At 41.4% G+C, this 14,311-nt stretch overlaps 1 protein-coding gene across 6 annotated transcripts in view; it reads left to right on the forward strand.

Annotated features, from left to right (window-relative positions):
• furina (furin (paired basic amino acid cleaving enzyme) a) overlaps positions 1–14,311 on the forward strand; it is an 89,469-nt gene that overhangs the window by 34,632 nt on the left and 40,526 nt on the right. For all 6 annotated transcript variants that reach the window (XM_071922772.2, XM_071922763.2, XM_071922788.2 and 3 more), the window contains exon 3: positions 11,694–11,792. In XM_071922772.2, the coding sequence (XP_071778873.1) occupies positions 11,694–11,792 (99 nt within the window). The remainder of the gene's footprint in view (positions 1–11,693; positions 11,793–14,311) is intronic.

The following is a 14,311-nucleotide window of genomic DNA, read 5'->3' on the forward strand; positions in this document are numbered from 1 at the left end:
TGAAATAAGTACTAAACTGTAACTGGACTAACTAAATAAGACTAACTGGGGGGACCAAGCTTTCTGTGGTGCAGTGAGGCTGACAACATGATGTCTGTGTGTATAATACATTTACTACTACTACTACTACTACTACTACTACTACTACTACTACTACTACTACTACTACTACTACGGTTTAAAATATGATACTAGTACCAATCAGGAAGTGGAAGCATCTCCCTTCAGACCCACACTTATAGTTACACGCTCTCCAACAGGGCTGAAAGATATTGACAAAAAAATCTAATTGCGATTATCTGACAAGAGTATTGCAATTGTGATTTTAAGTTGTTTTTCTTGTCATACATTTTTTTGCACTTAAAAATTGTGTAAAGAAAAGTGACTTTGTTAAAACAATAGATGTCAGTATGCAGGATTTACTGAGTTTGAGTATGATGAAAGATTTTCACCAATATTGTCCTTGTACCAAAGATTACCCGCAGCCCTAAAACACCTTGTTTAAAAATCCAGTTTGGACGCAACTCTCTCTTAAGCAATTAATTGCAGCCTCTGTGATTTGGAAATTGCAGAAGTTCATATTGCGATTTGGATTGTTTTTTCGATTCATTGTTCAGCTGTATTCACCACCTACTAATATGGAGGCATTTAGACCTCGTCTGGCTTTCCCTTCACATTGTTCTCAAATTTATTCTCAAAATGCTGCTGCTGTGCCCCTTAGGAAGACCCTCATTAAAGTCTATTAAAATGAAGCAGAGAGGGTTTGACTACCTGCGGTGGCTGCAGCGACAACAGTACCCAGCCCCCTGTGGAGGGAGAGAACAGTGATGGAGGTGTTTTTAGATGGAGAGTTGATAGGGAATTCTAGTCGGTAGCCTCCTCCTCTGGTCCTCCACTGGGGTCTTATGAACCTGATTGGTATTTCTATTCAGCAGCGGTGCTCTGTATAGAAATGTCTAAGAGTAGAGAGGGGAGATAAAAATAGACATCAGACTTAATCTCATTAGCTTCTGTCCCGTTGGCCTGTCATCATCGTTTTTGTGTGTGTGTGTGTGTGTGTGTGTGTGTGTGTGTGTGTGTGTGTGTGTGTGTGTGTGTGAGAGAGAGAGGAAGAGAAACGTGGGGGGTTATTAATGAGATTGTTAAACCATACTAATGGATATGTCTTCCTATTTGAAATGTAGACGGTTACCGTAACTCGTGCTCTTGCACTCTTCGCATTTACTGTTCCCTGAAGCCCAGGTGCTCTTCTGTCAATATTTACCCGCCATTGCCTTGTAGGGAAAGTTTCAGATTGAGCAGTCAGACTCATCGTCAAGGACATTACCCTCTTTGTACCTCCTAAACTTAAAAACCTCTTAAAAAGCCCTCGCAATGTTGTAAACTTTTCTTTTAGGGCGAAAAAAAATCAAGTGATTTTAATCATTTAGTTCAATGCTGGGATCTCTGGCTCCGCTGGTATGTTGTGACTCACCCCTGTATTAATATCATTGCTCATGCTTATTCATCAGTGCATTAATTCTGTCCAACCCAGAATTTTATGCAGTGTACTTTCATGTCTACTTACATAATGGCATTAATTCCAGCTCTCCTGGCAGGTGGCTCTAGGGGCTGGGAAACAAACTGCGTACTTGCAGCGCCATGAGTTCAGATCCAGCTCATGGCTTTTGTCACGTGGCAAACCCCCTCTCTCCCCCATCTTTGTCACTCTTCACTGTGTGCTATATGAAGCAGAAATGCCTTAAAGGAAAATTCCAATCTAGCATACTTTTACACTGTTATACATCATCGGCATGTGATATTCAATGCATTCCAGGAGTTTATTTTGCCATTCTGTCGTACCCAAATTCCCTCAACCTGCCTCGTCTACTTCTATCTCAGTTTGTGATTTCCTACATTTCCCAGAATGACTTTCGGCAACCCCCAGAGAATGTGCCTGAACATGTTGCATTCAGCTGTTGCTTATAGGTGTAGGTGGAGAGAGCGATAGCAAGAGCGTATAGCCTAGAGCAAGAGAGCGAGCGAGAGTTTTTCGAGTCGAAGAAAAAGTGATGCAACGTGACAAAACACAAGATGTCTTGTGGCTGCCTCACATTATGGCCTTGTGAGTAGGGCTGTCGCGGTGAAGGAATTTCCCCTGCGGTGATTTAAGGTGGCTCAACAGCGCGGTATGTGGTGTATGTGATACGTCACATGCTAATTTGCATATCAATATATAACCTACAGTCCGCTCGCAGCGGAGGGAGGGGGGCTACGCTGTGTGTGGGAAGCGCTGTGATCATCAGACCTCTCTGGATGACAAGCAAGTAGAGCAAACCGGCATCAGCCGTACCAATTTATTGGCAAATGCTTTGGGATTCAACACTTTAACATTGTTCCCCATGGTCAGAAAAAAGTTGGCAGATTTGTCGCTAGTCACTTTTCAGAAATAAAGTCGCCGGGGGGTTCTGAAAAGTCGCTAAATCTAGTGACAAAGTTGCCAAGTTGGCAACACTGTTGGCGGGAAACAATACACTCTTATTGTTGTTTTCATTATGAATTTATTTAACATTCAATACACACGCATTGAAGTGTAAAACAAGAAGTGCCTACTACCTAGCCTCATGAAAAAAAGAAAAAACGTGAACATAGTGCAGTTGTGGCGGTTGCTTGCCATCCACCGCGGTTGGCTTGTCTATAGCGCGGTATTGCAATATTGCGGTTATTGCGACAGCCCTACTTGTGAGGCTTCTGTCGGTGGAGAAACTGGTATCTGTCTCTTCTGTGATTTATTTCTCCCTGGATGATTGTTGAACATTGGTGCAAAATGAAAAGTCTAGAAAGAAGCCCTTGCTCTTTGATTGTGAGCGACTGACATCAATCTGACGTTCACAGTTGATGTTTTACATGGCTGAAAATTTTCTGCTATCAAACTCCATTTTCCCTATATCATGACATGATGTGATGTCGTCTATGTTTGGCTAGTTATCTATGGGAATAAGAAAAATACACCACCAAAAAACAAAACGGACCCAGAAATGACACCCCCAGTAGTTTTTTTTTTTAACAGCATTAAAAGTGTTTTTGGATGGATTTTTTCTTTAGAAATATTGGTTACTGGTGCTGTGCAACATGGCTACTTCACAGTAATATGGATTCAAACCTCAGATTAGATTTAGCATTCCCTCATGGTGTCAAAAGCAATCATACAGTTTGCGCTCCCAGTGATGGGACTGCATCCCTGGTGGTAAAACCTGCCTCCTCCCTGTCTCTCTCTAATTTCCTTCGTCTCAGTTTAGCCGTCTCCTTTTCAACCTTCCCCTTCTCTCTTTTCCCTCTCTCTCTCTCTCTCTCTCTCTCTCTCACTCTCCCTAACTGGGTGACTAGAGGTGGGTGCAGTGGAATTTGATCACTAATGAGGCTCGTCCGGGCTTCTGCATAAGAGTAGATGCATTTTTAGACATTACCTCTCAAATGTTGGTATGACTGCAATGAGAGTGACCTTTGATTTCCAGCAGATTGAATGTTTAAAGTGGTTTGTTTCAGGCTAGAACAGATTTTGCAGACTAGTGAGATTTTTAATGTTGGAAGACTGTGATCATACAACAGAGTCTTGGACCAATTCCTTTTGATTTTATGTGCTGCGCTTGTTATGTTGGATTGTCTTTGAAAGTCCATACTTTAGGCATTCCTTTTCCCTTTTTGAATTTAATGAAAAACATCTGAAAATCTCAAACAGAATTGCTCAGCACAAAAAAAAAACAAAAAACCTCTGCTCCACTTGACTCTCTGTAAAGACGCGAGGGTATCTTGTAAAGTAGGCCAAGGCGGGTGTAGTCATTGTATAAGGAGGGTTACGGGTCTTCTTTGTAGGGTAAGATAGTATTGTTATTGCTCATATGGTGTGTGATGAAAGAAAGTAAAGGGTATATTCTGAAGTTCTATGTAAAAATCAAAGGGTCCAGTAAAAATAACACATGAAATATTAATCTACATTGTAGACATTGACGTTGTCTCTGACTGAGACAATGTTCTGTGCCTGGTTCTGTAGTTTAGCACGAGTTCCAGTCAGTTAATTTTTTCAAAATAATTTAGACTGCAAACAGGCCTCGTTTTGTGTGATATTTGTAACGGTTTACTTTGGCACTGTTAAATGTGCCAATACATTGTGACTGATATACAATAAAAACCTAGAACCACTTTATGAGAAACATTTTTCGTCCTATTCTGCTACCAAGATGTCATTTTAATCAATGAAAACAGGTGTAATGAAATCCCAAACAGATGCATTTCATAATTTATCAAGTGCCTGAAAAGTTAATTGCAGTAATAGTGTTTTATGAGTGTAGTGTAGTTGTCACTTTCTGATTTACTAGACCATTTCTAGACCATGATCAAATAAACCACTGAGGTTTTGCTGAGTCTGGGAATATTTTAAATGTAGACTTTTTGAAACTTTTACTTGTATTCCCCCATTACAGTCCAACAAAAAAAGTTTGAGAGGCACTGGGTTAGTGATTCAAAATTTGGAAGTAAATTGCCAAAGGGGAAATGTCCATAACAAGAACTTATCAGGTCATTGGGCATGTTGTCTTTCTGCAGCTGTGAGAAAGAATAGAGCACTTAATTGCTGAGATGACAGGCGTCTACTTTACTTCTCAGCTTATTGATCTTCCTGTAATTGATTATGATAGTCTCTAGATAGAAACTCAGTAAAACTATGGCTTTGCTGTTTTCGGGGCTGTGTAATTGCATATGTATGCCGTCCTTTGCTTATCTGCCCGTTCCCTCACAGCAGCGTCAGCCTAAAGACCTTGCTGTGAAGAGCTGGACGTCCGAGGACAGCTCTCATCGACCCGTGAGCTAACGGCCCTGCAGCGCTTCTGCCATGACACTGTAAACTTTTTACACACTGATTCTCTCCATAAAGTGGAGGTGTGCTGCAGTGTTAGAGTTACCCTGTCCCCTATTCACTAGTATAGAGGAGTCACAAGGACCATGCAACAACATTATTTTTATTCTGTGCAAATTTTTTTATAGTGGTTGCTCTTCTTGTATTTTCTGTTTGATTTTCTAAGTTGTTACTTCCGTTAGGGAGGGAGTATTTTATTTAATTACATTAGTTATTGATTGATTGATCTTAGTCTTTTTGAAATGTCTGGGTTTTTTTTGTGGTTTTTTTTACCACGTACCTACAGGTTAATGGGCTATAAAAATGTCTAGGGATTTGCCAGCAACTCATAAGGAGGAAATGAACACAATCTTGAATGATTTGATGAGATTCAAAGGGAACAGAAGGTCAGGGTTGGTAAGGCACCGTAATAGCCTGCTGTCATCACATTGTGGCATCTGTCAACACTAAAGTCATACACCAACATTGCAAGCAGTCAACAAGTAAACACGTCTCTGAATGATGCAGGCCCCCTTTGACCAAGTCCCTACTTTGAGTCCCTATTCTGGAGAGGGTCTAGGTAAAGAAATAAAAGCAGAAAAAAGCTTTTTTTCTCTTTGAGCAAGGTCAGGTGCGAGGAGCGGAGGAAGATAGGGGAGAAGGGCAAGTGAAGTGTTTTCCTTGAAGAGATGGGTCCTCAGGTTGTGATGGAAGATAGTGAGAGATTCTACAGTCTTGACTGGGGTGGGAAGGTCATTCCATTATTGGGGAGCCAGGAGGCAGAAAATTTGTGACCGGCTAGGAGATAGCTGGGTTGCAGAGAGAAGGGAGAGCTGAGCACCTGTTAATAGCAGAGAAGCAGGGCAGAGGCTGCTATCAACCTAGAAGGAAATTAAACAAATTAACTCCATATCACCTCTGATTTGCAAGTCTTTACATCTCAGAATCACAGTTAAACCACTTATGCCCACAGAAGAATTCATTATCGAATTGCTAAACATTCAAACATGCTTACACAAATTTCCTAAGCAGGTGACAGTAGGGTTGTCACGGTGGGCGCTGTTCCCGGTGGCATGCGGTCTTGGTGTTGACTCCGGTGTTATTAGCCCCACACTGGGAATACCGTTATTTTGTAATCCAAAAAATAAAAGCGCATATTCAGAGCTTCCATGTTCAAGTTAGGCTACTAAATGATAAATTGACATATTAACAACATACTGTTCACTAATATCTGATCTACAGATATACTACTGTCACACTACTGTGTAGATGACAGTAGTGTGTCCAGTAGAATCCAATGGTAAACAAGGGCAATATGGTAGAGAGGTAACGCACACCAAAAAATCTTTTTGTAGAGAGGTGCTGATCACTGGCGGTAAACAGAAGAAAACAGAAGAAAAAGTGTTGCACGCTCCAGCTCCATAGAAAATACTCTTTAATTGATATCGTTTGGCCTTGCGGCCTTCTAAAGTAAAAGTAAAAGCAACCAAGCCCTGGTAAACTATATAGAGCAGCAACACCTGATGGTAATCATGCAGTCAGGCTAAACCGTGACAACTCTAGGTGACAGACAGACATGAATTAAGGGAACAGTTGCAGTTCCTCTGAAATACAGAGCAATCTACTTGCTTTTGTGCAAATCACAGCAAGATGGAAGAAGGGTTTAGAGAAAAGGAGCAAATTTTTCCAACTGAGGGGCTAGACTTAAGCAGTTATTCTATGACAAACACAATCAAAGGTTGAAATCATCATCTGTTTTTAGCAACGCTTGATAATAATCATATGATACTTTATGATCCCCGCAGGAGAAATTCTCTGTTTTTTCTAACCCTAACCGACAGGCAGCTACAGACAGCGCCCCTGAAGCTGGTAGGGATTCAGTGTGTCAAGGACAGTTTAGCAGGGTGGGTGCTGGCTGTTACGGGGGCTTGAACCCAGACCCTCCGACTCAACGATGGCCACCCTACTCGCTGTGTCACCCTGCTGCTCCCTTGGATATATTTAAATCAAAGCTGGGCCTTTCCCAGCTGTACGCACAATAGGTTATCAGTCTTGTGTTACAGCATTCCCCGCTCAAATGTCACATATTTCACCATCCTATTTAAACCAGTTGTTTTTGTTGGCACCATTAAATCGATTAATCTCTTTCAGAAAAAGTGAGGTATACAGTTTACTGTGCCAAGAGTCATAATCCACATTTATAAACACTGCAGAGGAATGTGGCCAGTAGCTTGTTGAGAATGGGCTCGTGTGGGTAAATAAGCTAGCTTGAGTTTACCTTATAAGGCTTCATAAACATATAGTTTATCTGTCAGCAAACTGCGGCGGTTTGGTGTTTGGTTTTGCTCTAGGTGTGTTGGTATACTGGACGAGTTTTCTGAGTGTTAGCCACTCATTCAAGTACATCTCTGCGGCCCAGAAATATAACCAAAAAGTTGGACTGTGCTTGTTTCAGACAAAGTGAATGTGGTTGCTTATAGTGTGGTTACTGTATTATAGGCTAGCTTAATCTTTGTGATTTTGCTCAGACAGACAAAAAAATCATATTCTTATCAAGTAAATAAATTATATAGAGCACAAATAAAACTAGATGTGAGAGAATGAGGAGATTGAATGGCTGCTGTAGGACAAATGATTGAGGGAAACAATGAGGAGAGAATCGTTGATGAGGTTTAAGTGTAGTCTGGCAGGCAAGCTGACCAGCTGTGCAAACCCATTTTCTGTGTAGTGGGGGGCAACGTGGCCTGCACTGGCCTGTATTAAAAGAAACTGCCGGTTATGTCCAGCTGCCAATGCGATGCTCTTTGCCCCTCTGCCACCGCTGCACCTCTGTGACCCGTTAGACTCCAGCCTCATTATATTAAACAAATTGCTTGATTTTTTTGAGAGAGTGTGTCACTTGTGTGTGCATAAGTCTCAGTTTCTGTTATTTGTGCTGCTGTGGACAATTCAGCTTAACTCAATGATGCTCAAAGAAGATGGAGTCATGTGCTTGACCTTGATGCCCCTGAATCAAACACTCTTAAAACTGAGAACTGAAAACAAAGATCTCATGTTTGATGTATCCTTAGTTTAACTGCGGCCCATAATGGCCGCTGCTCAGGCTGCATTTCCAAAATCCACAGGCTTTCTGCTTGGTATTTCACAGCTCCATAGGGAATACAATTTCACATCATTTTATTTCAGCCCCAAACCTCCTCTCCAATTTGTCTCCAGACATTATTGAGCTTTTTGTAAAACATAATTGTGTCAACAGTCAGAGGAGATGAGACACCAGACCTTTTGATAAGTGCTTTCCCACAAGGTAAACGTGGCAGGCTGGGGGGAGCAAACAGGCAAACAAACCAGCAGACAGTAATTTTCCACTGTCTGTTACTGTGCATTTCAATGAGGTTGATGGATTAATGCCTCATTCCAGTAATGGGCCACTCTGAGGAGTACCAGTTAAGCCTGTTCTGCTCTATCAGTGCCTAGCTTATCGCATCAGTAATGGTCATTCACAAGTCCTGATCCGTCTGTTTCCACATTTTCCCAGTCTAAATGTCTTTGGTGCAAATGGCCTTTTTTTCCATAGCAAAGCAATTAAACCCTACAGACACAACGTGGTCTCTTGATTAAATGGTCCAAAAAGTACGCTGTTAAGTTTTGTTCCTGATTGCAAGATGATGGTCGAGCTGCAGGGTAGACATTTAGTAGTACAAGAATAGCTTTTTTTTTGGGTTGATTGAGGTGAGTATGTGTCTGTGCATATGTGTCTAATGTTTGAGCTGGCATGAATGTGTGGTGATCTTTGTCCAAGTGTGTGTGTGTGTGTGTGTTTATGCATACATACCAGTGTTTTTCCAGTGCAGTGATTGGAACTAATCTCTTGAGAGTCTGAGGTAGTTTTCTCTCGACTTGTACCTGTGGGGGGTTGTTGTCATTTCTGAGTGATTTTATATTCTGTTCGAATTCTTGGCAGTGAATTCTTGGCAATGCACAACTTTCTCTCTATTCCGACAACTGCATCGAAAAGGTCAAGTGTCAAGGACAGTTTAATTTCACATGTGTGGAAATGTGGAAATTAGTTGGCCTTGTGAGTGACTTATCATGAACTCTTTGCAACAGAGTTCTTAAAGGAAAAATCCACCTTCAGATACTCTTACACTGTTGTACATCATCAATCTGTGATGAACAATGCATTCAAGTTCATTTATTTATATAGCCCTTTATCACAAGCACAATGCCTCAAAGGACTTTACAGAGAATGAGCCTAGCGAGATCTAACTGATGAACAATCAATTGTAGAACAGAAAGATATAACACAAACATAAAGAAGCTGGGCAATCCAGGAGTTATTTTGTGATGAAGTGTTGAAATGTACCTTTCTATTGTTCCCACACTCCCTCAACCTGCCTCATCTACTTCTGCATAAGTTAGTGATTCCCTACATTTCCCAGAATGACTTTCGGCAACCTTCAGAGAACGTACGTCAACTTGTTGCATAAAGTTGTCGCTGTAGGTTGAAAGAGCAATTGCGATGGCAGTAGTGGTGCAAGAGGTTTTCCAGGCGATAAAATGTAGTTCCGCGCCCTTAACTCAAAATGCAACATGCCTTGTGGTTGCATTGCATTATGGTCTATTGAAGCTACTGTTGGTGGAGAAATTGGTATCTATGTAGCTGTGTAGCTTCTATGATGGATTTCTCCCTGCATGACTGTTGAACTTCATCGGAACTTGCTCTTTGACTCTTAGAGGATACCAAAACCTGACGTTTACCGTTGATGATTTAGATAACTGAAAAATATCTGTCAAACTCCACTGTAGCTGAGCTGGAGATATCCTAATGTGACATCACGTCATCTACGTTTGGCCAGTTATCTGCGAGAATAAGAAAAATGCACCACCGAACAACAAATGGGCCCAGAAATGCACGGTACATCGGCAATAGCTGTTTTTTTTTTTAAGTGTTAAAATGTTTTAGGGTGGATTTTTCCTTTGAACAAATGCTCCGTCTGAATCAATCCTCACTGCTTTGTTTTTAAGTGTCTTTTTTCATTGGTATTAATGTTATTTAGAGTTGCTTAATGGACCCTGCCACTCTCCACCCACGTCTTTGATCGATGTCCAACCTCCCAGGCTCTTATCTGGGCTAACACAATGGACCCACTACCTGCTCCTATTCTTCTCCCCTGTCACAAGAGGGACAATTGGCTCAGCTAATGCTTTTGGATGTCAGCATTTTATTCCATTTACATTCTGTATTTGCTTGTAGCTTTGGTCTTGCTCTATAACAGTAACACACACACACACACACACACACACACACACACACACACACACACACACACACACACACACACACACACACAAACAAACACACACACTTATAGTTGTGGTTCCACCACTGAGCTGCATCTCGTTATAAAGTGTATCTTCTCTCTTGGTTATTGCCTCCCTATTGTCCATTGGCTTTGTGTGCAGGGGCTATTTGTGTCAGCCAGGCTGGAATCGGCCTGTTCACTGTGATTAAATGGGAGCAGAGGGGGCTAGAGGACTGAACCCTGCTTCCTCTGGGGTGTTGCAGTCCCTGCTGCAGTACCAGGACCTCTGCTAGGAAAATAAGTATCCTGTTCTGTTGACTGAAATTGTATTTCCCTTTATTTTTTTGCAGCATCTGTCATGATACATATGGGTATGCTCTTAGTTACGTTTAGGTGGCCAGTGATTGGTAATTTTGTTTATTGCACTAGCTCTAACTATCTTCAGCTTTACAATTCAGAGCTTATTAGACAGCCATCATCACCAGCCGAGTTCCTTTCTAGGGGTTGGATGGGTAGCTGAACACTTTATTTCACTCTGAACATAAAAATGTCCTTTTGGATTGCTGATCATGTGTTGTGGATGTGCTTCTTTTCTATGCCAGGCCAATATATTCTGTCTAGGGCAAGAATGTCACAGTTCGATATTAATGCCCTCAATTACACAGTGGTAATGACTGGACTGAGTGCAGAGGATTATGGGTCATGTACAGGGTTTCCCACAGGGAATGTTAGTCAAGGTGGTGGTGTCGGGGGTAAACTCACCAAATAAATTAGATGGGAGTAAGCTTACCTAAATAAACAATGTTTGCACACCTTACTTGCTAATGTAGCCAATTATCTACATTTCAGATAGTGTATGCAGAGAAAAAAGGCAGTGCAAAATGCAGAGAAGAAGTCATGGTTTGCTGTATATGTGTCTCTGTGTAACCTGTCTGCCCTCTTATCAGGTATACAACATCTATATTTTCTTGGTTACTTACTTACTGGGTTCACAGTCAGGGCATTGGCTGTTTCCTTGCCCAGTGACCTTCAATAAAAGCAGTGTCCACTCTTATTTGAGCAGTCGGCTGGCTCCCAGTCAACTTGCTCTCAGTTAGCCTGGATTTGATGGGCTGTGCTGTATTACAGTAGGTCAGATGCTGTCTCACATCTGGCTCCATGAATGACTGCAGCAGGAGACGGATCTCCTTACTGAATACAGTTATTTAATAACAGCGTAATTTACCTCAGATGTTTCTTCTGTGGCATACCTTTTTGCAGTTGCAGTGTATTATCCACAGGCTGGGGCTGACTATTATTCTATACTTAACTGTACTGTACTTTTTACGTAGTATTTTAGTGGTATGGTTGCACAAATAAAGAAGCAAAACAGCCAGAGTAACTGTGTCCTTCAAATAAGCTATTGTCACATTATTGTGATATGCTGCTGCAATATCAGATGAGAGAAAGACGGAGAGAGAGATTTAAGTCGATTGCCTTCTGTGATAAATGATCGTATGTCTTTGTCTTTGTCTTTGTAGGCATTTGGTGATTATTATCACTTCCGGCATCGTACGTTGGTGAAGAGATCGCTGTCAGATCACAGGGGGACACAAGTCCGTCTACAAAGAGAACTCAAGGTAAGGTATTTGAATGGGGGGGTGGGGGGGTGGATGGACCAAATGGTGTGTTGTGTGTTCATGGATATGGAGGAGGTTTATTGATGTGTCAGAGTGTGCGGTGGGGAGAGAGTGTGAAGTGTTGGTAGTTGCTGTATTTGGAAGAGATGGATGGAGTGCAGTGTGTGGGTGGTGGTTGTGGTTTCACCATCAGTGTAGCCAAGGATAACATGGTCAGCCCTGAACTTGCCATTTGGAAGGCATTTGGGACAGAATTTGGGTTCTTTGGGGTACATGCATGTGTTCATTTGACATTTTTAAAAAGCTTGAAAACTGTCAGACCTTTTAAATACTTATTTACATATTTATAAAGCATTTCTAATTTCATCATTTACTCATTTGCACTGATTCGGTTCAGATCTAATGTAATCATGTGAGATGTGGCTTTTTTTGTTGACTTTTGTGGATTGACGAAAACACATGTCTGCGGTCACGAATAATGTGAATGGAAGGTCACATAAAAAATAGCCATATCTAATTGCATTCCTACTATAAGCATATACATGTTGAGAAAGCAAACTATATGATTACTGATATTTGGGGTGTAAAAAGGCTTAATATTATAATTATATAAAATAACAATCCGGTAAAATCAAAACCTAACTGCAAAAACCAGGTAAGTAATAGTAAGACCAGAAGTTCTTTTTTTTTTTTTTCCTGTACTGGTCCAGTTGTGCCTCTGACTGACCAATCAGTTGGCTCAAGTCGGTGTCTTACTGGCCCCGGGCCTTTGGGTGATCTTTGTCAAAATCTGACATTACGGTGTGAACTGCAGGCTTAGGCAGGGTAGAAACAAAGGGGAATACAGTCAGCTAACAACCACAGGGCAAAGAGCCAAACCATTGGCTCTCATTTATCACCTTATAATGGATGCCTTTGACAACCCACAGCATCTGGTCTGTCTGTTTGCCTTTTACCTTTGTGCTGAGAGGTGAGCTGGTGGATCTGAATGTCTCCCAGATACTCCTCTATGGACCTCTCTGGACCAGTTCCCTCTGCTTGTCTGATCTCATTTGAAAGTCCTTTTATTTCACATTTCTGTATTGTCCAGCTGTTTTGCAGACAGTTTCGAGGTTAGTCATACCTCCAACATGTGGTCACCCCAAAATGAGTCCTACCTGTGCCTTTACAGGAAACTGTAAGGCACTTTATTTTATTATTTTAAATTATTTTTCTTCATTGGTGGTTAATCAGCCACACCTGGTCTCAGGTAGACACAGACCAAATCCAAGAACGCCAAGTCGATTCTTGTGTCCTTGTGGAGAAAGTTCTTTCCAAGTTGTCTTGGACAAAATTATCTTCTCATGAAAGTCAGCACAGAGACGCTTCCTTACAGTTTGACATGGGCTGTGTGCTTCACATTATACACGTGATTAATTAAGACACACAGCTGTTAATTTTCCCACCTGTAACAACCGGCTCTGGACTGTAGACTACAGCGCTGCTCGGACGTGATGTGTCGTTCTCGCAATGAATCTTGGTGCTTTCAGTTCGCTCTCGTCGGTCAAGTCACCATCCGATGCATCCTCGGCTGGCAAGTAAACTTATGTGATTTTTATCTTTCCTCCGCCCTTTCATTCTTTTATTTTGGAATCGTACTTCGGCGGTCGGAAACAAGAATGCACAAGAATGCATATTGATAAAGAGCCCAGGTCTGGCTCATTAACTACCAGGGAGGACCAAAAGTCTGCAGGACGCCAGCCCTCGAGGACCAGAGTTGATGACCCCTCATGTAGACTGAACTGTAACAAAACATTACTGCTTTAAACTCAAACAAAAAAAAAAAAAATCAACACTCTTTCACACAAAATAACCACGTTGGGTATCAAGATGTCTATCAAAGACAGGAAATAAGATCTGTAGCAGGGCTGTCATTTTTTAACTCAACATTTGAAATTAATTCAAATCCCCGAATGAAGATTTATCATGGAAAATTAGATTCAATATTACTCTGTCACCCTAACTGACATTAGACCGAGACCCAAATGCATAATGAGATTGCTGGTGCTCTAGCTGTATGACAGCACTGACAAAACATAATGACCAAATGATCACCATTATTCAACACATCCGACCTTGCAATTTGGTCCAGTGTTCCCCTTTGCATTCAGTTGGAATAATTAAAAGTGTTCTACTCAGTGGGACACTTAAACAGCTTGCTCCCCATCGTTCGATATTGCTAACTAGAATTTGTAGTTAACACTCATAAAACTGTAGACTACATTATGGTAATAATTGATCTGCCTTGTATTGCAGCATGGCACTATGCTTGCACACTACATCCCACGATGGCAGTAGTGCATTAAGCTATAACATCGCATTTAATACTTACATTTTCTAGTCTAGTTTAGTTTCTAGACTGCGGGGGTTTTGGAATGTACGATTTTCTTTGGTAATGGATTCACTCAATACAGCTTGGAGAAAAGAAACAGCCCCATTGCACATTAGTCTCATACTGTTGCATTCTAACAAACTACCGA

Source organism: Centroberyx gerrardi, chromosome 1 (genome assembly GCF_048128805.1).
Source record: "Centroberyx gerrardi isolate f3 chromosome 1, fCenGer3.hap1.cur.20231027, whole genome shotgun sequence".
In the NCBI taxonomy this organism is placed as follows: Eukaryota; Metazoa; Chordata; class Actinopteri; order Beryciformes; family Berycidae; genus Centroberyx; species Centroberyx gerrardi.